Here is a 23,857-nt window from a genome sequence, read left to right as displayed (position 1 = left end):
TTAATGTCACCTCATTTTACAGCAATTCTCAAACGATTCATTTGAAGCATTCCTACGATTCAGTCTCTCTAAATCCCTCCCTTCCATGAGCCTACTCTGCTCTGATTGGTCAGATGGCCCAGTCTGTTGTGATTGGTCTACCACGTACAGCGCATGTCAGAAACAATATGCCCATTGCCATAGTTCCATATTTTGAATGCTAAATGTAAAATATAAACATCTTTTATTTATCTTACTTACAGCTTGTGATTCAGTGGAGAAGCTGATCCAAATAAACGGGGCACTGATCCGTCTTTCAAGAGCAAGTGTTTTGTGAATCGCACATTGAACTCCCTGAGATTAGAGAAGAAGTTGTCAGTGAGGGGAACACAAAAAAAGATTGGGGTTGCTGTGGTAAAGTGAAAAAAAAAAAAAAATAAATAAAAAACAAAGAAGAAGAATTTGAACCACTGCATCTCTGCAACCTCTTCATTTGGAAGTGAAAACAAATTAACTTTCATATTGTCTTCTTGACATGATGTTAACCACAGGAAGAAGCGACAGGGTTTTTGAGGGCAGGTCAAGTTGTTCATGGCTGGCCAGAGTATTATGGTGATATTATACAAATGTGTTACCACTTCACGAAAGTACTGATGACTCATTTAGGCTGTTCAGACTCAGATCTTTCTTTTGAGAGACAATAACTTTATTTAGCATGCACTTTTGGCTTTGCAAACTTTGTAGACTGTTTACATTCACAAATTGGTACATTACACACTGCATGAAAGGCAATATTCCAAATGGAATAATAGGAGCACTTTAAGGTTTTGATCATTCTTAAAGGGACAGTTCACCCCAAAATAACTCAGTCATTGTATTCACTCTAATGTTGTTCCAATCCTGGGTGGCATACTGTCTTCTGTTTGAACACAATTAAGGAGTGTCTGAAATGCTCTTTTGCATAAAAAGTCCACAAAGCATCATAAATGTAATTCATTCGACTCATATTTCAAGTTGTTTGGTGTTATATGATGTGATTTGACAGTCCAAAATATAAGTCATGACTGGGTGAAAATTTCTAAAAACCATCTCCAGTGAGCTGCAACCAGATCACTGAATCAGTGAGTTGAGAATTGGTTCAGTCCAACTGATGAACGAATCTCTCAGGTAGGTTTTGTGAACTGGATTCCATTCCAAAGATCCGATTCAAAAGTCAAAGGACTGAATCCTTCACAAAAGAATGACTAATATAGAACGCTATAGTATTGACCAGTTTGTATGTATTAACTATTTAATTGTCTGTCTGTTTGTCTGTCTGTCTGTCTATCTATTTATATTTGGTGGTTATTTTGTGCCTCTTTGAGTCATTAGGGATATTAATTTGTGTTACATGGAGTCTTACAGGTTTAATAGAACATGACAATTAGTAAAGGTCTGTATACACCAAGGACAATGACTATAACTATAGAGTTTTGATAATCTTTCTAATTTTATGGGAATAGCAATGTCCACACCACAACTATAACAAGTAATTATGTGGTTGGAATCATTTTCAGAACCATTTTGAATGCTAAAAACATTGACGATCATAATCCACCTGGCATTGAAGAGCTCAAACTTTTAAATCGAGAACATTTTGAATTGTATTTCCTGTGGTTGTTGACGTTCTCGCTTGCAAAGCGGGAGGTTAAACGCAGCCTGCCCTCTCTCCTCAGACTGGCTCCGATTCTCTCCTCCCTCAGGGCGCGTCGTCCAGTCTGGTGGTCAAGTTTGCCGACACGGACAAGGAGCGCACCGTCCGCCGCATGCAGCAGATGGTGGGCCAGTTTGGCATCTTCAACCCTGCCATTGCCCTGCCCTTTAGCACCTACAGCACCTACGCGCACGCGGTGAGTACCCTTCCTCCCCTCTGGGGGACTTGGCGACTCTGGACCCAACACTTTCCAATTTCGATGATCTCATTGCCTCATTCCTGCATGCCCAAACATCCTCACTCATGTGCCCAGAGTGACTCAGAATATTCCATAGGAAAATCTTCACTTGGTTATTAATAGCTTGCATCGGGTGCTTCGGTACCTCGGGGAGGTTGAAAGGCAGTCGAGAGGCTGAGTTGGTGCCTAATATTCATTCATGAGAGACACTAAAAAAACAGTTAGTTTCTAGTTAGTTCCTCCATATGGAGTAGACAGATATACATATATTCATGTACTGATAGGCATAGGCGAATATTTCTCGTAAATGCCAGGATTAATTGTTAGAGTCGACCCGGCCCCTCGGGGCTTATCATTCACACTCATTTTCATATCACAGACGTGCGGGGGACAGCGGAAGATGTGCGTACGGACAATCTCACAGTAACTGCCAGGCCAGTACGCAGGAAAAATACGCCCTCATTGGCATTCATGAGATGCGGAGCGTCCGCAGGAAATGCAAATGGTCCGAGAGCGGCGTGCGGGAAGGCAGGCAGGGCGGCTGCCGTTGCTCCCACAGGTTGGCAGTGACTTTTATCTCCTGTGTCAGAGATGGTGCAGCGTGCCGCTCGCTGGCAATGACACAGTCTCTATAATTCACTGTTCAAGACCAAGCCACATCCCACACATGCCGAAACCGACTGCTTTATAGTGCATGCAGCATGTGGCAAAGTTTGTGACTTTTTATTAGGTCATCTTTTTGACTAATCAAGGGAAGTGTTATTTTAAACCAGATACAGAAACCCATTTAAAGGGGCACTCACTATTTTTTAATTTGTAATTTTTTTTTTATACATGAAGAAATTAATAGGAATAAAAAAATAAAAAGTTATATGTGCATCACATGAGATGATGATTCCGGGTCATATTAGTAGCCTAATGAAGCTGTTTCATTTTACGTAGCGTTTGTCACCTCATGAGAGCCACCATATTAAGATCACATGACCAGCCACTATAATGCAATCCTAAATCGATTATTATTGAACACTGTTGATAGTGGAATAACTTAATCATGCCTATATTAACTCTATATATGTTTTAATGTGTTATTATTATTTTAGAATTACTTATGGAATGTTACATTATTAATTAATATTTTGAGTTCACTAACGTTAAGACATTGTCACTGTTGCAACTTTTTGTGTAATACTTCCACACCACTAGGTGTCAATATAATGCAGGGATGATATTGTCTACATAACCAGAAAAAAAGAGTGGGCCTTTTAAAAAGATACTCAGAGTATTTTTTCACCCAGTACATGATTTTCTGCTAGGTTTGTTTATTTACTCTGAGCAGTCGCCTAATGCTAAGTGTTAAATGCTAGCACAAATGATAGCCTACCTCAAATTGTGCAGCATGTTCAGTAGAGGTTAGATTTGACTTTTCACCTGGCGGCAGATAAAACAGTGCATTATTATTATTTGTTTATTTATATAATTTATGGGTCATGTCAGTCACATTTCACATTGCCTCATAATGCTGAAACAAATGCTAAACCCTCTTCAGCCTGGGCTAGTAAGTAGCCATCCAGCAAACAGCCAGAACCACCTAGCAATGAACTAGCATAGCAGCTAGCTTATTTCCCATGTTCTACTGTTTACTCACCTCCTCAGCTGAGCAGAACCTGAAAGGGTCTCCAATAGGCATTCATAGCACCTTCATAAACAGTCAAAAAAAAAAAAAAAACACATTAAGCTAACGTTTCGCTTCAGATATGGCAATGGTACATTTAGAAATGTGGAGGACGAGCAAATTAAGAGGCTCTTTCCACAAACACAGCTGTGCAGAGGATTACTGGGTTGAGCTGACAGCCAGTAAATTGGATTTTAGTCAGAGTAGAGGAGGGGGGCATCTGAGCGCAAATTGGAGGGGTAATAGTGCTGACAACATCGTGGCAAAAGACAGATGCGTTGTTTTAAAAAAAGGTACATCTAACTCCTTAATCTCCTAAATAAACATGAAGATGCTGGAAATATCCGATGCGGCCTTGTCTTCGTCTCTGGGGTGGAATGGAGGGGTGTGACACAAAACACGCGAAGAAAGCGAGAAACATTAATTTTCTTTCAGACGCTCTTGTCAATACAAGCCGAACATCTTTTATCTGTCTTTTTCTCCCGTTGCCTCGTGTTTGATCTTTTTTTTCAATTTTCTGAGCGGAGTCATCTTCATTTTCAACTTTTGGAAGATGAATAAAAGCGCGGCTGTTGATGGAAAGCCAGAGAGATCTCTTTTACTTGATGCCAATCACCAGAGATGGTGCATTAGATTAATATGACGCACAAATTGCTTGAAAGCACTTTAGAATGTTCTGAAGCCAACATTAATGAGGGGAATGTTTGTCTGGGTATTTTTGGGCGGAGGGCTCTGAGGAGGGGGGCACCCGTTCTGCTTTTGACCTACATTGCCCCCTATTGTTGAAAAATATAAGTGTCGGCTATTCGCAAAAATCTTATAAGCATTGTTTGAAAGCACGCTTTCTTATGGAGCATTTATAAATAGACAACAAGATTGATGTATTTTATAGAAATATAGTGTTGTATGATTTTCTCAAAATGTCTTTCTAGTCATAAATGGACACTTTATAGAAACATGATAACTATATACTGTACATATGAAACATGACACAGAAACATCCAAATTGAAGCGCACTCAGACCCAAAACATATTTTATATTTTACGCAGGTATGCGAGTTCAAATGCCATGCAAGCTAAGCAAGTTTGATTTTGGTTGCATTGTGAAATGTAATTCATAAAGCAATACAAACGCATGTTTCATTCTCTATAGTGGGCGTTAGTGTAAAATGACTCTGTCTGCTTACATGTTTCTTATTCAGGGTCAAGTACTGTCATGGTGGAGCAACAGTTTAAAATGCGTTTTGAGTGAGGTTGCTAAAGTTAGTTAAATTGTATATATATATATATATTATGATACAGTATATTGTTTGGACGTTTTTGGATATCCCATATATTTCTTTTAACTTAAACAAGACAAAATACTACTTTAGAAAATGTTAATTAGTCCCAAGCATTAATGTCTGGGCTTACATTCTTTCATATTGTTTAGGGCTTAAATCAAGTTCTGGAAGAGCCAAAACTACGTTTGCACCGTCTCTGTGCTTAGTCCTGAAGATGTGCTTTAGCAAACAGAAGAAAAAGGAGCGAGGCCGTTTCAGGCAATCTTACAGGGCCAGGGACCTTAATAACCGGGGTCCTCGCATTCAGCTCACTCCATTTCTCTTCTCTCTATAAATATCTCTCCACTCATCACGCCATTCTCCCTGTGCTGCAGCAGGGCCAGACCGACTATTAGAGGTCATGTGTGATGCAGGCAGAGGTAGGCAGAGACACAGGGCAGCTCTGGATAGATAATTGCCAAGTGATAAAGAGGTGATTGCCTGATGGCTCCAAGGGAGACTAATGCCATCGGCAAGCCATAAAAAAAACCACATGCCTGACACTAAACGAATGCCGTCGCCAGGGCAACTTCTTCCCGTGGCCGTTTTTTTCCCATTTTGAAGGAAGAAAAGGTTATGACCTCAGTGATGAAGACTTCGCTGAAGGCAATGTGGTTCCTTTTGCCTGCACCTGAATGCTACCTGTCTATTCAAGATGCTGGGTAAAGTTTTGGTTTAGAAATGTTCAGGAACAGTTTTCCCTGTTTAATTGTAATTATTTGTAATTATTATTTCACTCTCATGTCATTACAAACATCTATGCCAAGTTTTTTGGGGGCAATTTTCTTTTTTGATTTTTTACACAGTTCCTGTTTTCCCAATGCCTCATCTCAGATCTTAAAACGACATCAAAATATCTAAAAATCACTTAAAATCAAAAGTCATGTGACTCTTTCATAACCATTTCTTTTAAATTATTCAGTTTAAACACTGAAAATCTTTCATTTAATTGTCATTAAATGAGAAAGAGCAGCTTGGACATTCCACTAAACATCTTTTTTTATATTCTGCGCAAAATAAATAAATCAATTAGGTTTGGAATGACAAATGTGTGAGTAATTAATGAGAAAACATTAAACAGAAAACACAACAGAATACATTTTTGGGTGAACTGTTTTATTCCAGATTACTTACACAGCACTTCTTAATAATCTGTCTGAGAAGACAGCTGTCAAGTCTATGCAAAAATATAATAAAATCAACTTAAAAGCTGGTCACACACAACTCTTGGACAGTAGCCCAAGTTTTCGGAAGCTGAATGATACTTTTATGTTGGTAAATTGTACACATTTTATTTATTTATAAAATCTTGGTCACCATTCACTTTTATTTTATGGAAAAGAGCTGCTTGGAAATTCCACTGAATATCTCCTTTTATATTCTATGCAAGGGTTTGGAATCGCAAATGCATGAGTAAATAATAACACAGTGTTAGTAATTGGGTATAATGTTTTTATCTATTGAAGATTTTCTTATGCATCTCATTCCAGTAGCTTGTAGTGACCACAATTTCTTAAAACAGCACAAAATTGCCATAACATCAACATAAGTCCGCAATTCAACTCTTGCTCTTTATTCCAAGTCTTTGGAAGTCATGCAGTTTGTTTATGTCAGTAAAAATAATAATAATAATAATAAAATCAGTTTAAACACCTAAAATCTTGGTCACCATTCACTTTGATGGGATGGAAAAGAGCAGCTTGGACATTCTGCTAAACTTGTCCTTTTATATTCTAAGCAAGAAATAAAGTCAGAAGCATTTGCAATGACAAATGGGAGGGTAAAATATATATATATTTTTTTGCTGAACTATCTCTTTGAATAAGAATAACAGAGAAACACAAGATGTTTTTTTAATTGTCTCATTTGCAGTCGACAGCCAAAGGACCTTGTTTTTTCTTTTCTTCCCCCCCCCCCCCCTCCTTGTCTCCCCTCCACCCCCTTTCAAGAACAAATTGATGTTGCTCACTTCTCCCCAACATAATTACATGCTTGGGCCTCCAATTTTCTGTTTTAATTCCTAAAGAGCAGAACTGAATGCCACATCGTTATCTGAGGCAATCTGGTGGCAGCCATGAAAGGCGACATTATCTGAGCCGTTCATGGAGGGAAATTACAATATGGAAGTCTTCAACTCACCGCACTATGCTCTGCCCAAAGCCTGTCCCTCTGGCTTTTAAAGGGCATTAGCAAACTGTCACCCGGTGAGAGCCAGCCAGCTTAACTCTGATGTCCCATTCAGCAGGAAGGAAGAGGTCGCGAGATTGGCACAAAAGCGCCTGATTACTGTGGCGTGGCTATTACAAGGCGGAGAGAGGCTAGACTGTCTCGTCCCACCCTTACGTGAAGGTTGACAAATGCATTAAACCAGTGGCCTGTGACCCATTTTTAAGTTTCCAAATACTTGCAAACTCACCCAAGTAACAATTTAGCTATACGTAAAAAATTAAAAATACAAATAAAACTTATCTGACATTGCAGTAAGACATTTCTGTTAAAGGAAGATTCTCTGAAAACCCATTCAATAATAAGGGCCCTATCATACACCCGGTGCAATGCGACGCAAGGCGCAGCGCAAGTGTGTTTGCTAGTTTAAGTCCAGCACCGTTCGCATTTTCCGCCCAGCACCACGTCATTTAATTAGCAAATGCATTTGTGCCCATTTGTGCGCCCATGGGTGTTCTGGTCTAAAAAAGAGGTGTGTTCAGGCGCATTGCTATTTTAAGGAGCTGAAAATAGACTGCACCATAGACCAACTCAAACCTGGTCTAAAGAGCATGGTGGAAAATGCGCCTCTGGGCGGATCCACAGTGCGCGTTGACTTTGCTTAATACAAACAGGGATGTGCATCACACAAACATGCCAAATATTAAAAATAAAAGGATTACAGTGTAAAATAATATTATTGTGTAGGCTACATAAATATAAAAATGTAATGATGGATAGTCATTGCATGTATTAGAATTAGACTATACCTATTTGCAATTCCGCCTATTACTACTTATAATTATGAATGAAATTGGCGAATTAATTGAACATTCGTGCCAATACACACACATATATATTAACTGACTCATCGCACGGAGCTTTGGTGGATTTCTGCTTATCCCGTAGATGATCTGCTCGCGCGCTTTTACTTCGCATACGAGCAGAACGGTTTTTTCACTTGAGAAGCATTCAGCTTTTCCACCAACAAATTCCGCCATGTAAATATCCATCTGCCCTGGCGCCATGAGCGCATCTCGCTCTTAAAGGAAATGGGAGATGACACTCTGATTGGTTTATTGAACGTTACGCCCATCACTCATTAAGAGAATAGGGACAACCGTTTTTCCGTCGTTAAAATAGCAAAAGTGGATTTGAACACACCCTGGGCCCTATTTTAACGATCTGAAACGCAAGTGTCAAAGCGCGAAGCGCAAGTAACTTTGTGGGCGGGTCTCGGCGCTGTTGCTATTTTCCCGGCGGGATAAATGGCTCTAAAATGTAAATTGCAATCTAAAATGGGTTGGTCTGAAGTAGCTTCATTATTCATAGGTGTGGTTTGGGCGTAACGTGAAATAAACCAATCAGAACTTCATCCAACATTCCCTTTAAAAGCAGGTGCGCAAGTTCCATTATGGATTGCTATTATTATGGTGTATTTACCAGGCGCACGCCAGGAGTGGTTCACAGCCGAGGAGACTGATGTTCTTGTAAGAGCAGTGAAAGACAGAGAAGTTGTGTTGTATGTGGATGGGAGAAACCCACCCAAAATAGCGTCGGTTAAACAGGCGTGGGAGGAAATAGCCACAATTTGTCAGATGTCCTTATATACACATGTCTTGCCACTATTTGGCCAACAGGTCTGATCCTTAATTAGCCTATTAAAATTAGCCTGAATAATTTGTAAGCTAGATTTATGCCTATTTTTTCACATCTTCGTGGCACACCACAATGATTTCCGTCATCTCACGTGTTAATATTTTTTAGTGTAACAATTTATGATTTGCAACTGTTGCATCTGTGTAGATTACATGAGCAAAGTGTATGCGCGTTGTGAACGCTATACATTATGGTCAAGCATGCGCCCTTAAAATAGCATAATGAACAACGCGCAACGCGCCACTGACTTTAGACTAGGTTTTTTCTGGTCAGTGGCGCAATTGTTTAATGGAACAGCAAAATAGCACCAGGGATTGTTTGCGCCGGAACACGCCTCCTTTTTTGCGCTGAACCGCCCAGGGAGCGCAAGTTCATTCACTAGTTTAGCGACGTGCTTCTGTGGAGGGAAAAGCGCGCTTTGCGCGGGTGCAAAATAGGAATGACACATGCGTCGGTGTACAAAGTCAATTGCGCTGGGTGCAAGATAGGGCCCCCTGAGTGTAACTGCTCTGTGCGCTTTACACTTTGCATTTAGATCGTTAAAATAGTGCCCTAAGAATTACCTCTGAATTAAATATTTCTCTTCAAATGTTCCCACTGTACAATTAAGCAATGTTGAGCTTTTTAGTTTACTTACTCAGCATATTTGTGCTGAGATATTATTTATATTCATTTAACATATTTATGCTCCTTGTTTTCCTAAAACTGTGGATTTTGCCTGTAGGATAATAGATGGTCCTCAGCAGTTTGTTGATGGAATTATGCAAATGAAAGGAGGAGTTTATAGATAGTAATGCTTGCAAAGCTTATAGATTAGTTTTGTGGGTGTACGGCATATTTCAGGATCAGTGACAAGGCCAGATAGAAAATATGATTGCCTTTCTACTATTCAGAGATGAAAGAGCGGCAGAGAGCAAAGTCTACCTGAACAATATCATCTTCAGTATTCAAATGAAGGGTGGCAGCTCGATGATTATTGCATGATGTAGCATATTACTTTTGGCCTTTTTTTCCTCTTTGGGGACTGCATGCTGTCATGTACAGGAATGTTGTTTCATTAGTTGCATTATTGTTTAACTGGACGAGAATATTTTGATGCCGACCACGATTTATAGAAGCATTGTTCTTGTGTACATATGTATATATATATATATACATATTTCATCGTTGTATTTGTATATTCCTTAATAGCTAATTTCATTCCCAACAAACTGAATATGGCATCTATTCTGACAAAAGTGGATTGCACAAGTGACATTATTAGAAAAACGTCTAGGGTACATGTAAGCTAGCATGTATGCATGAGGTAAATTCTGGATCTAAGAATATCTGCTTCAGAATAACGGTGATAAATTCAGCCTTGATAACTGTCACACTGTTAAAGAAAGTGGGGGAGGGAAAAGAAGTTGCACTGTCAAGCATCATGAAGAAAGCATCACCTTAAAGTTTGAAAGGGAAAAAATGAATACAATTCCATTTTTTTTTATTTTACTCTGAACTCCCAGGTCCCTTAAGGACTACAATAATATGTGCGTCTATCCCTCCATTAGAATGAGCCAGACCGACAGCTATTGAAATGTTTCGAGGGGGCTTGTGACAGCCCTCTGACTGGGAAGATGGACGCTTTCACTAAACATAGGTTGACACATTTTTTCTCTTTTCCGCTCTACTTTCTCCTCTACTCTGTGAAGCACTTCCTATCCATCATGCCCCCATGTAGCCTGTGTGCTTTTAGTAACCTTTCTCTCTTTTTCTCCCTCTCTGCTTTCTGTTTTTTCTCTGTATCTATCCGGCAGCTGATGCAGCAGCAAGCGGCCCTCATGGCTGCTAGTCACGGTGGCTACCTGGCACCCAGCGTGGCCTTCCCCACCACCCAGATCCACCAGATGGGGGCGCTCAATATCAACAGCCTGCCACCCACCCCCATGACCCCGGTGTCGGGTGAGTTTCATCAGACACTGGGTGAGCAACAGTGCTTCATTTCCTCTCTTTCGGGGTGGGGTCTGAGTGTTACCGTTGCATTAGTCAGACTGACATAGTCAGTCTCGAACTCAAATGTACTTTATAAGTTAGATTTCAGTCGGACTAAAGCTATGGAACATGAACAGAAAATGAACATTCTAGACGATCTAGATAACACAATTGCTTCACCCAGCCTGTTAATCACACATAAATTGGCCATACGTTGTGTGTCAACTCTAAAAATTGGTGAAGCGAGATGTTTATTTAATGTATTAAGTGTTCGAGTGCACACTTATTATGTATACTTGGATGGACTGTAGTTTGACTACGCAAAACCCCACTTTAGCTTGATTGTAACTGTGCATGTACTGCAAGTGTAATTGTATACAAAAAGCACAAAAATGTACACAGTAACGTAATTTTTTAAAAAGATAGTTTTCTTTTAAACACTAAAAACACTGAAAAAGTTAGCGCAAATGTGAATAGTATTTGCGATTTTCTTCTGAATGATTGATACTACAATAAAAACCTGCATTGTAACTGCACATGTAAACGTACATTTACATAGTGTTAAAAAGTCAGTGCGCAATACTTTTGGACAGAACAAAAGCACAAAAATAGTTGTCCAATCTTGTCCAATCAGTTACGTTAAACTGCAGAAACATTAGCAGGAGTATGAATAGTGTAGTTTTCTGTAATTAAAAAAGTCAGTACACGTAGGTTTATGGGTAGTAGCAAAGCACAAAACGGTTTACATCTGCATGAATTTCTTTATTTTTACAACTATGTTTGAAACCAAATAATAATAATAATTAGCGTGTGAATAGCAAATTCTGTTATTAAAAAATTAGCATGCATTACTTTTTACTTTTGGATTAATAGAATGAAAGCACAAAAACGAATTTCGCAGAATGTTTTTTATTATTATTGTTAAACAGATGTGTAAATAGTTTTTGAGGATTTGTTCTGATACCACAATAAAAATAATAATAATAATAATAATGAAGTTTTTTTATGTGATATTAACTATTTCGATAATTGATGCAAAATTGCTTCTAGATCATGTAACCTAAACCAAATGTGCTGTGTTTGAGCTCGTCCATAATTGAGCTGCCGATAGTCAAAAAAAATCGACCTACGCGAGATGACCGTCGCATGGGCAGACATGGAATTGCAGTTTCACATGGGAGATTTGTTGGAATATACTATGACATTCCAAAACAAGCCCATTTCTCAAATCAGCTCATCTCGTGTCACATTTGAAGTTACAAAAACGCTCATGCTGACATTTCCTAAATGGCATGACAAAATTGCATCCTCATGCAGCTTTGATAATCAGGACACGATTGGTCTGATTGTCATTCCCAACCCCCCCGTTATCACACAATCTAAACAAACAGGAGATCTTTTTGGATAATGGCCACCTTACAGCATTTGCTTATGCAGCGGTATTGCACTTTTCCAACCCCTTCTGAAAACATGCCATCGAGTGAATCATGCTCAGCTTTAACAAAGCTCATTCCTCTTTTGTCAACAGCACTGCTGTACCAATTTACACTATACACCACGACACCGGACAATATCATTTGTCATTGAGTAACTTGCAGCGAACTGGCCGGCTCATTTCAAAGCACATTTTTAGTTTCCTGGCTAATTGACTTACCGTAGAATGACAAAACATTTGTGTTCTTATGCAAAGTTAAAACACAAGCTTGATTACCTGAGGGGCTGGAACAAGAAGACGCCCCCCTGGCATCACATACAGTATAGATTTAATACGGTTCCATCTTTTACAAGCCGCCATCCAGTCCTATAAAAGCCTCATCCAATTAAAGCTCCAGAGCTGTCAAGCCACATTCCTCTTCTTTGAGGCTGAGGTTATCCATGTGTGGCATTACATGCAAATGTACTTACTTGCTACTTCAAATATTAAGGCAGACAGACAGGACGGTTAGTCAAATGTTTTGTCAAGACAATGCAAAACATACACTTTTTTCCACCCGGGATCATCCATCACTCACCGCATGTTTGTTTTAGCAGCACCCATTGTATTAGCAGTCACAACACATAGTAAATTTTCATTAAACCGTAGATACACCATGGTAATTGTTCATGAAACCACAATATTGCCATGGTAAATGTCACAACTCATAGTGTGACCATGGCAAAGATCTATAAAAGCATGGCATTTTATATATGTAATAACATATTGTACTGGTGCTAAGTTTTTGTTTTTTTTTTCCTTTTTTTTTTGGACGTGCAAAAATGATCCATCTCTGTGTAAAACAACCGCGCTCATATGTTTGCGTTTTATCCTCTTTGACTGGGATCAGTGTCATATTAACATGCAGTGCAGCTGCTGGGGTGAATATCGGCCTCTCTTACACTGACTTAATTGAAAGAGACTGGCGGAGCTGCGCGGATCTCCTGTGGACGCGGGAGGTGCTGAAATATGCACAGCGTTGGACACGCTCCTTTGTGCGCGGGTGAGCTCTGCTCTACTGATTGCCTTCCATTATTGAACCTATTGGAATCTGTTGCATTATTAATCCTGGGCAAGGTAGAACGGATGGCGTTAAAAATATTCAGAGGACTACAATAAATAAGATATTCATACTTTTTTCTATTTTTTATTTCTAGTTCATTCTATCATTTGCATCTCCCTGGGAGGCACAGCACCTCTGGTTTATTCAATACATCTGCCTGTGCGCGCGTACACACACACACACACATATTCTTATTGGTTATGACGTGTGTGTAGAGCATTGTGGAACCATGTTATGCTCTTATGGGAAAAATAAGAGGGATACTGGAATCTGATTGGATATTAAGTGCTAATGTTTTCAGAAAAATATTTCAATTTCTGTGTTTTTAGATGGTAACCTAATTGTGACGGGAAAAAAAAAAGCCTTCTATCTTCAATTCATCATAAAGTGTTTTTTAGGGAATTGGGCTGCAATTTGAAGACATCTGGCAAGACCACAGTTGAACGGCAGAACAGCTGTCACATCATCTGAGGCTGCTTTCAGATCTCCATCTTTTAGTTAATGCACAAGCGCAGAGTATTATTAAAGCCAAATATCCCTAGCGTTAGAAATAACGTGAGGTTCCAGAGTAATAGCTGAACATCTCATTGTGCTTAAGTGGAGCAACAGAGAAAGGATGGGCAAAATTGGATTACAAAATAGACAACATCTGATAATTTGCCATACCCACTGAATACCACGGTAAATGACTTGCATATTCATAAACATGTTATTTACCTCGTCTCCCAAGGATTTCAGAAATAAAGCATTACCATGGCACTCTGTCCGAAAAAGAAAAAAGAAAATAACAGATAGTAAACTTACTTACAGCTAAGAAGATTTAATGCCACACTAGTGCAACAGCATGTACTGTTATGTGTGGTTTCATCATCAGGAGTAACCTAGGAAACCTGGACGTCATCATCCAGAGGCATCCACATTCTGCGGTGCACTCAGCGTTTGGGAGAGCAACAGAGGGGTTAAGAGTGCTTGCTGAAAACAATGGCACGGCCCTCTATTAACAGATGTAAAGTACTTAAGCGCGATGGTGCATGCACTCTCAGCCAGATGGCGCCCTCTATTAGAGGATGTATCGATACCATGATGCATGGTGATGTTTACCACTATTTTATTTCTTTTTTATAAGAGTAATGTATAGCAGGTGCAAGCTCTTGAGCTACAAACAGATCAAAGTCAACGGCATGGCAGTCTAATAGTCAGCGGCGGGATTAAATGGCTTGAAACTGTGCAGCCAGGCTTGTTGCGTTATTCGTCTCTGCCCTAAAGTTCATACCCTGACACAGACTTGATAGGTTTTGCAAAGCCACCGTCCTGCTCTTTTCCTGTTTAAATGGAGATGTGCCACAGACAGATGAGAGGCTGCATATGTTGGATGTTTCTGTTGTGTTTCAAGCACCGGATGAAGTTAATGAGGTGTCAGGCGCAGCATTTGCGAGCCATCCAGGAGGCGCGGAACATGATGGGGACGGTTGAGTTCACCTTGTGTGCCGTCAGGGTCATAAAACCCATTGACTTTGTTCTCGGTCTCACGGGGCTGAAAAATAGAGATTGCTCTCGTACGCACAAGTTGTGTCGCATGCCAGTGCCCTCAGAGATGCTGTTTTTCTGTTTTAGGAAATCACTGGTTGTAAAAAATCATGGTGTTTATGGATATTATGTTTTGTTAAGTACTTGATAATGCATATTTAGAGGGCTAGAGCTGCATTGACGTCTGTTTAAGATATTAAAATGCTGTTGAAAGTTTCATTAGACTGCACTAAAGATCATCTGGAGCCATTTATCTGTCATTTACTGATATAATAACTTTAAAAATGTTTGAACGCTAAGACCTGCTGTTGCATTTCAAACACAAAATAGTCTCATATTCACACTGATTTACATTTCTTCTGGTGTGGTGCCGTTTTTCTGTCTCCAAACTTGCAAAACAGTCCCAAGTGGTGTCAGCAGGCAGAAATTGTGTTTTGTGGCATGCTGGGAGATAGTAAATTATTTCATGCCAGACGTATTGCTATGACATATAGCGTTAGAGTGTCTAAAGTTGGTCTCTGTGATTAAAGGAATAGTTTGTTCAAAACTTACATTTCTGTCATATTTTACCTTGTTATTCTGAACCTTTGCAAGTGAATGAGGACTGCAGCTCCACAAATGACCATAGAAGCTCCATGATGTTGTGTTTGATGGAAGAAAGTCAGTCATACAGGTTTGGAAAGACCTGAAAATGAGTGAAAAATTACTGAATTAGCATTAAGAGTGAATTGTGATCAAATGTGTAGTGGCCAGATGGACAATTTAGTATAACCAAATTTTGTCATAAAAGTATTCATAGCTGTGCATTTGTGGACTAGCATAAAGAATCTCATTGCTTTACATAATTCCATTGCAAACCTCTTTATGAATTCAAGTGTAAATAAACATAAGCCAGGCTCTGCATTAAAATATGGATGTAATGGGAGTTAGTCATTGTGATTGGTTGGGCTGCAGTGCCAACCGATACAGTTCCAGTGCTCCTTGTTGATTTCAGTGTATAATTTGCATAATAAATCCTTTTGGTGCATATGGTAAGCGGTTCCTCATTGTAGTCACCATTGGGTGCAAATCACCATGATGCACAGAGGGCAGATTGCAGTAATGTAAATCCAATTACACTTCCCTCTTGAAATAACAGTATTTGCAAAATCCTCGACATCTCGTAGTGCTCAACATACTAACAGGGTTGACAGATAAAAGATTTGTTTAATAACAGATGGATTCATTCTGGACTTTTGGAAGTGGATGCCAAAATAGACTCCGTCTGAAACATATTTCTGTGATATGGACCACACAGAACCACAAAGGGAAGGATGAAACAGTGCACACTTGGATTTACACTAATAACCATCTATTGATTCTTCTGATGTGAACTGCATGGCATATGTCAGTATGGGACCACTGCAAGCCATAGTAAACTTATAGACATATTGCTTTATTTTCACAACATGGTTTTTAAGATTTATGAAGATTAGCTGTTAAACCTAGTCATTATGTAAATTTTTATATAGAATGTAACAGCAGATTTCCATGCAATGACCAGAGAAAAGATAAATCCAAAGTCTTGGACATAGAGTCATGTCAGCGATATGCGTATAATTAGTATTTTATCCAGTTCAAGAAACTGCTGATAAATTATTTTTGTCATCTTTTTATAGGCATTGCCTCATTTAAGGCAGGCGTCTCAAATTTATGCCTGACAGACTGATCATTAGCTTGGCAACATGATGAAATCAAGATCTACTGAAATGAAGTGACGAGAGTTTTACGTGAAGTGCATTATTTGTCTATGAAAACAGCATGACTTATAGCAGGGTAGAAAGATTTTGGAATAAAGATGGTAGAGGAACGTTATTGGACCATTCTCCCAACATAAGGAAAACATTTTATTGATGACTTGTTGAACTTATATATTTCATTCAGTACCAAAACGAAACATTAAAAACGGCTAAATCACATTTAATTCCATTGTTATCTTAGCAACACACTAACATCAAATCCTATTGAAATCAAGTCACAAAGCCATTTGTTCATCAAAACAAGTTACATTAATGAGTAACAAGGGTATGTTAACACGACAGCAGTTTACAAAAAACAAAACTCTTAAAGGAACACTACACTTTTTGATATACAGTTGAGTTTTACCGTTTTCGAATCCATTCAGCCGACACTTTTAGCTTAGCTTAGCATAGATCATTGAATCAGATTAGACTGTTAGCATCTTGTTCAAAAAAGACCAAAGAGTTTTTATATTTTTCCTATTTAAAACTTGACTCTTCTGTAGTTACATCGTGTACTAAGAATAACGGAAAATTTCAAGTTGCAATTTTCTATGCCAATATGGCTAGAAACTATACTCTCATTCCGGCGTAATAATCAAGGAACTTTGCTGCCATATAATGGGTGCAGCAGGCTCAGTGATATTACTCCGCACCTAAAAATAGTTTCCAGCTAGTTTGTGTAGTTGCAGCAATAACAGAGTTGCTGGGGACTATTTTCACGTGAAGTGAAAAATGTCTAGATCATTTTACTAGAGAGTTGGGTTTTTAGAACGCCCTCCATGCGCAAAACTCGAATGCAGTGACATGTCCATGGGCAGTTGTGGCCTAATGGTTAGAGAGTCGAACTTGTGACCCAAAGGTCGTGGGGTGAATGGCCAGCCCTCTCTTCCACCCTCAGTACCATGACGGAGATGATCCCTTGAGCAAGGCACCAAACCCCCAACTGCTCCCTGGGCACTGCTGCAATATGGCTGCCCACTGCTCCGTGTGTGTGTGTGTGTTCACTGCTCTCTGCTAACTGCTGTGTGTGTGTGCACTTGGATAGGAAAAATGCAGAGAACAAATTCTGAGCATGGGACACCATACTTTGCTACATGTCATGTTACTTTACTTCACTTTAATGCATGTTTATTAGGGGTGTAACGATACGCGTATTCGTATTGAACCGTTCGGTACGAGGCTTTTGGTTTGGTACGCGGTACGCATTATGTATCGAACGGTTCGTTGGACTAATTAATTATATTTGAAAAAAAAAAAAAGTGAAATATAATGATGCGTTCAACCAGGTAGCCTGGTGTTTGGGTGCACTTTGGATTCCCTGTAAGCGGGAATACTTGAAACATGTCAACTCATTTACGGCGACATCACCTTAGTGTGTCAGAATCTGGGAAAAGACGAAAAAAGGAGAAACATACACGCAACAAACTATGCCCACAGCATTTAGACAGACATTTCCGACGGACTCAAACAGGGCAAAAGACATCACCGCGGCGATTGGTAGGCTTCATTTACGTTACATTTACATTATAGCCGTGGGAGCCGTATGAGACCTTACTATTTACCATTCATTCTATCATCACCATTATAGCTTACAGGGAATCCAAAGAGCACCCAAACACCAGACCTGTTGGTTATCGGAGGATCTTCTATTTCTGGTCTGTTAAATGCATTAGACATTTTGCAACGAGCCTTCTGCGTGTGCTGAGTGAGCGAGCGCCTTAGGGGCCACTCACATCGCGGCTAAAAATGTGTGGAAAACGCTAGGCGCATCTTTCGCCTCCTTTCCAAAGCGTTCGGGCAGAAGCGCCCCTGAGGCGTCTGCCTTTGCTAAGCTACAATGACGTACTCTCTCCATGAAGACGCGGAAATTTCAGCAAAGGATAAATGGATTTGCAGCTCTAAAAATCGCTTGCAGTAGGCTAGCTCTGCTACTAAATTTATTTCAAAATTGCAATCCATATACAACTATGATCAGCTGTTCCTTCATTTTGGCTGAGCTTTCAACGTTGTTATGGGAAAGGATGAAGCTGATTGGTTAGTTCTTGTCACATGACCCGCGATGCACTTGCGGCATTCTGAAAAGTTGAGATGTTTTTACATTTTGCTTTATCTAAAACGTACTGTACCGTACCATACCGAACCGTGACATCAGTGTATCATATCGAACCGAACCGTGAATTTTGTGAACTGTTACACCCCTAATGTTTATTGTAGAGAACGATGGAAAAGCAGTATGGTGGAATCACATCACAATGATAGATTCTCAACATTAGAACAGCATGCAGCTGTCGCTCGGCCCCGCACGTGTGGTCGGTTCGGCTGAGGCTGCCTGTCGGACATCCCCGAACGCACCCGGTCTCCTGGGCTCTGAGAAGAATGGGACACAGGCTTTAACTAATTCATCAATGTTCCGCGTGGGAAGCAAACAATCGCGAAAATGCTTAGGAACAGGAAATAGCACAAACGAGAGTTTGGCCCACTGGAATTCCCCCAGGTTACAGCAGTGCGAGGCTTGAGTGCAAGTTTTGGGAACCTTTAGGTTCGATACGAGCCTGGTTCCGCTGGGCAGACAGCACTGTAGCCGGTTTGAATCCATCGGCTCAGTCATGATTCTAAAAAGACTTTTCTATATGGTCTTTTGCCACATTGTAATTGAGGCATGCTGGGGGTTTCCATGACGACCGGCCTCTATGTCCAGCATTGTTTTCATGGGTATAGATTGAAAAGGTATCCTATGGGAACCGTTTTCTAGTTTGTACCGATGAACAGCCGCGGCTCAGAAATGATCAAGGCTTGGGATCGAACAACGACTTATGCTAGCAAGGGCCAATTAAACGATTCACTTACAGATGTTCACAAAACATTTTTCTAGTAGATAGACAGATAGATAGATAGATTTTAGCTAGTTATCAACAGCATTCTCTTTATATGTAAGCATATACATGTTCTATGCTCTGATATGAAATTGCAGACTTTTTGCACACTTTGTTTTTGGAAACTGTCCCAATGTACAATGTGCTGTCTGTGTTTGTTTTCCTGGCTCGGCAGGCCTCAGCTCACCGCCTGCCAACATCACCACATCAGCCGTCCCCAGCATTGTCACTCCTATCGTCAACGGCTTTACCAGCATCCCTCACCAGCCTAACGGACACCCTACGGTCGAGGCCATGTACACCAACGGACTGCCCCCTTATTCTACCCAAAGCCCCACGGCTGCAGACACCCTACAACAGGCCTTCACAGGGGTGCAGCAATATACAGGTTCATTACCTCAATCCGCCTCCTATATATATATATATATATATATATATATATATATATATATATATATATATATATATATATATATATATATATATATATATATACATATAAACCATTGAAACTTTTGTGCTGCTTACTTAAAATTGGATGGCTGTTTTTGACCAACCGTGTGCCAGTTTGTATTTTCTTCTTCTTTTTTTTTGAGTACCCTTGTTCAATGCTGTATCGCATAAATCCAAGCTGTTATCACACAAATTTCTCTTTGCACGCACAGCCATCTACCCAGCGACCACACTGACCCCTATCGGCCAAAGCCTGCCACAGCCACCACAAGTCATTCAACAGCAGCAGCAGAGAGAAGGTGAGGGTGAGAGATTTTTCATTTGTTTTGGCATAAGGATCAATACTACGTGCATGATGATGAGTGAATAGTTCATTATGCTGAAATAATTGCAAATAGCATCTTCCATTAAAGTTATAGTTCAGTCAAATAAATGAAAATTTGCTGATTTATGCACCCGCAGGGCATCCAAGATGCAGAAATGTTTGTTTCTTTGTTGGAACAGATTTGGAGAAATGTAGCATTACATCACTGGCTCACCAATGGATGCTCTCTAGTGAATTGGTGCCATCAGAATGAGAGTCCAAACAGCTGATAAAAACATCACAATAATCCACACCACTTCCGTCGATAAATTAACGTATCAAGAAACTGAAAAGTGTTTGTAAGAAATAAATCCATCAAGGCATTTTAACATAAATATTGCTTCCGGCTTAAATACGAGTCCTCTATGCATAATATTGCTTTCTTCTGTGAAAATGTCACCTTGTGTGAATCAGGAGAGAAATATCCACAGACAAGCAAAAACAATTCAGAACAGTTCTAAACAAGTTGATTTCTGACTTAAGAGGACAACAGGGAACGGACATTTCCACTGGAGGCATCGTTTCTCATATATTATTGACTCATATTTTGACCAGAAGTGATGGCTTAAAATTAACATTTCTTTTTTTTTCACCTTACAAACACACAGCTTTTTATTTCACAAGACGTTAATTGATAGACTGGAGTCATGTGGATTATTGTGATGTTTCTATCAGCTGTTTAGACTATTGGATATTCTGACAGATCAACTGACGAGAAAGTTGCTAAACTTCTCCAAATCAGTTTATTAAGGCCCAATCCCAATTCCTTTTTTATATATTCCCCTGAGAAAATATTCCCCTAAGGATTGGGACACCACTACTATGCCGTCACACGCCATCATTCGTCGTCTAGCTCTTACAATACACACATATACTGGTGTGCTGGTGTGCATTAGAGCCTTTAATTATCGTTCTGTATTAATGAGCTGCAGACACACATATTAGAAATCACGCAGCTCACACATCCAGGAGAAAATAAACTGGTCAACGCTGCCCCACGACTTTTATTAAATACAGTTTAAATACTGAATCGCTACATTATATTTTCCAGCTTCGAGAGAATACAATCGCTGGTTTTAAGTAAACTCACTCTAAAAAGATAAATGCACAGACGCGAAAACACGCAACTTCCAATTCTCTCTCTCTCTCTCTCTCTCTCTCGAATAGGAAATATTTGAGAACATGGTTTAGCAATTTCTAATTAATAATATTCAATATTCTAATAATTGTCTATGACAGTTATAGCCCTGATCAGACATATGCTGTGGCACCATCACGCAGTCTTTAATGATATGACGTTAGCAAATATTCGCGATTTTTTGCAAACATGTCTTTGAGTAACATGACCGTTAATATGAACTCACAAATTGAATGTAACATAAAACAAATGATTACTTTTTCGTTAAAATCTTTATTTATGCCAAAAAAGCTTACATTTATGTGTCTTTTTGTTCGCTGTGGCAGCCATGTTTCCGAGATAATTCATACCTCTTCGTTTGAAGTGTGGTCCCAAAAAATCTTAGTTTGAAGGGCTATCTGGCCCTTCCCCTTACCTTTTCCCCTCCAACCAAAAGAGAATCGAGACACCCCTACCCCTTCACGTGAATGCACGAAACGGAGGGGGTAGGGTAAACAGGAAAGGCTTAGGGGTAGAATTGGGATTGGGCCTAAACAAACTCATCTACATCTTGGATTGCCTGAGGATGCGTACATTTAAATTTTTGGGTAAATTATCCCTGTAACTCTTTTTACGCCGTAAAATATTTGTTATAAGTAAAGTGTTTCTTTCATTTCTCTAAATGTTAGGCAATTTTTTTAAGCACGTGTTAGCATTATGATAAAAAGAACTTGTAACAACATTGCATTCTAAAACTAAGGGGCACCAAGGCATGAAGTTAAACATATTATTTAAATATAATTATATTGAATAACGACGTATTTGTGTTGCAGGACCAGAGGGCTGCAACCTCTTCATCTACCATCTACCGCAGGAATTTGGCGACAACGAGCTCATGCAGATGTTCCTTCCATTTGGTACAGTCATCTCCTCCAAGGTCTTCATGGACAGAGCCACCAACCAGAGCAAATGTTTTGGTGAGACAAATCAGCATGCATATTAATTTAGACGTTTTGGTAACAGTACTAGATGACAGTGATCTCAAAATAGCTAATTAGCAGCCAATTAACCTAAATTAGCCTGATTCCAGCATCAGTTTTAAACTTAAATATCAGTAAAAAGTCACAAAAAAGTAAAAATATTGGATTGCAACATGATAAATGTGGATAACTGTAGAACAAGTATTGAGTAAGTGAATTACAGCCCACCCCAAAACAACCTACAATCGATCTCTGTCCGTTTCACAATGTGAACTCCATTCTGTATTCTGTGTCAAGCCACGAACCGGAGCGCTGCCTTTTAAAAACCCCTGAGCCAGAAAAAAAAAGTCCTAAGTGAAGCAAAAAGGCCCATTATGGATCAACATCTGTTCCCGCTCCAGGGGGAGACATTTCCCAAGCCTCAATTAATAGCATCTCCAGTCTCCTGGAGGAGGTTAATAAGATATACATTTGTGAAGTAGGGCCTATTTGCGGTATTGACTTATACACTATGCATTTACTGCATAATGTCAGGTCTGGGTAACAGGCGCTCGGAAGAGTAATTAATCTGCGGTGGGGGCCGCGACTTGAGATGGGCCGATGGGATTTGGCTGGGAGCACTGACATACATATAGATTCGCTTAAGCAGCCTTGTGGCTTTATCCCCCACGTCACCTTCATGCGGACCCTCTCGTCTTGTAGATACAAGCCTTGAAATGGGGGTTAGTTCCAGGGACGGTTAGGCGCCAAGGCCACTCTGCTCCCAGGTGGTTGATAGCCGATGAAAGCGCCCGCTGTTTTTCACAGTTCACTGCCGGTTCCTGATGACACTCGCAATGCTGGCGAAAGTGCATCCTCACTATATTTGAGTTTTTTGGTCGCTGGCTTTTAAAAGCCTATGGGTTTGGACAGGAAGCTGGGGTTGTCATGCATGAATGTGGTTTGCATGCTGTGGGAGTCCTGTGGAGCGATTTGTCCCTGTTCTATACCACCAGTGGCTTATATATGCTCAAAAGTAGCCCGCACGGATGCATATATGGTGATTTTCCAGAGATCGAAGTGGAAATAAGTTCATAAAAGAGCCATTTTTGACTTGTTGGACACCTTGCTTTAATATGAAGCCATGTAATCAATTTTAGTACCCGGAGGACTTGGTTCACGTCTGTTCTCGTGCTCTCTTGCAGGCTTTGTGAGCTTCGACAACCCAGCAAGTGCACAGGCCGCTATCCAGTCCATGAACGGCTTTCAGATCGGCATGAAGAGGTTGAAAGTGCAGTTAAAACGGCCAAAGGATGCGAGCCGCCCGTACTGACAGGGCCCGACCCACACACGGCTCTCAGCAACCGCACAGGTAGCACTTTTGGACAACAGACACGATTTTTAACAACAAGACACAAGACAATTAACCTAAAAACTTGAGAATTGTTTCTTTCATTTATTAAATATTCAAAATATGTAGTATTTATAGTAAAACATTTACAAGTAT

General features: G+C 39.9%; 1 protein-coding gene across 7 annotated transcripts in view; it reads left to right on the top strand.

Moving 5' to 3' along the window:
* Window positions 1-23,857, top strand: part of LOC127943066 (CUGBP Elav-like family member 5) — a 182,262-nt gene that overhangs the window by 154,009 nt on the left and 4,396 nt on the right. Inside the window, exons 6-11 of one of the 7 annotated variants that reach the window (XM_052539197.1) lie at window positions 1,722-1,868; window positions 10,565-10,709; window positions 19,633-19,845; window positions 20,123-20,215; window positions 22,225-22,368; window positions 23,556-23,722. In XM_052539197.1, coding sequence (XP_052395157.1) covers window positions 1,722-1,868; window positions 10,565-10,709; window positions 19,633-19,845; window positions 20,123-20,215; window positions 22,225-22,368; window positions 23,556-23,683 — 870 coding nt within the window. In that variant the 3' untranslated portion in view covers window positions 23,684-23,722. Of the gene's footprint in view, window positions 1-1,694; window positions 1,869-10,564; window positions 10,731-19,632; window positions 19,846-20,122; window positions 20,216-22,224; window positions 22,369-23,555; window positions 23,723-23,857 lie in introns of all 7 variants that reach the window. The other 6 variants (XM_052539196.1, XM_052539195.1, XM_052539193.1 and 3 more) reach the window with 6 other exon arrangements.

The sequence above is a fragment of the Carassius gibelio genome, chromosome A22 (genome assembly GCF_023724105.1).
Source record: "Carassius gibelio isolate Cgi1373 ecotype wild population from Czech Republic chromosome A22, carGib1.2-hapl.c, whole genome shotgun sequence".
Lineage (NCBI taxonomy): Eukaryota > Metazoa > Chordata > Actinopteri > Cypriniformes > Cyprinidae > Carassius > Carassius gibelio.
The sequence above is the reverse complement of the archived record's forward strand: the minus strand, read 5'-3'. Positions and strand labels throughout refer to the sequence as shown.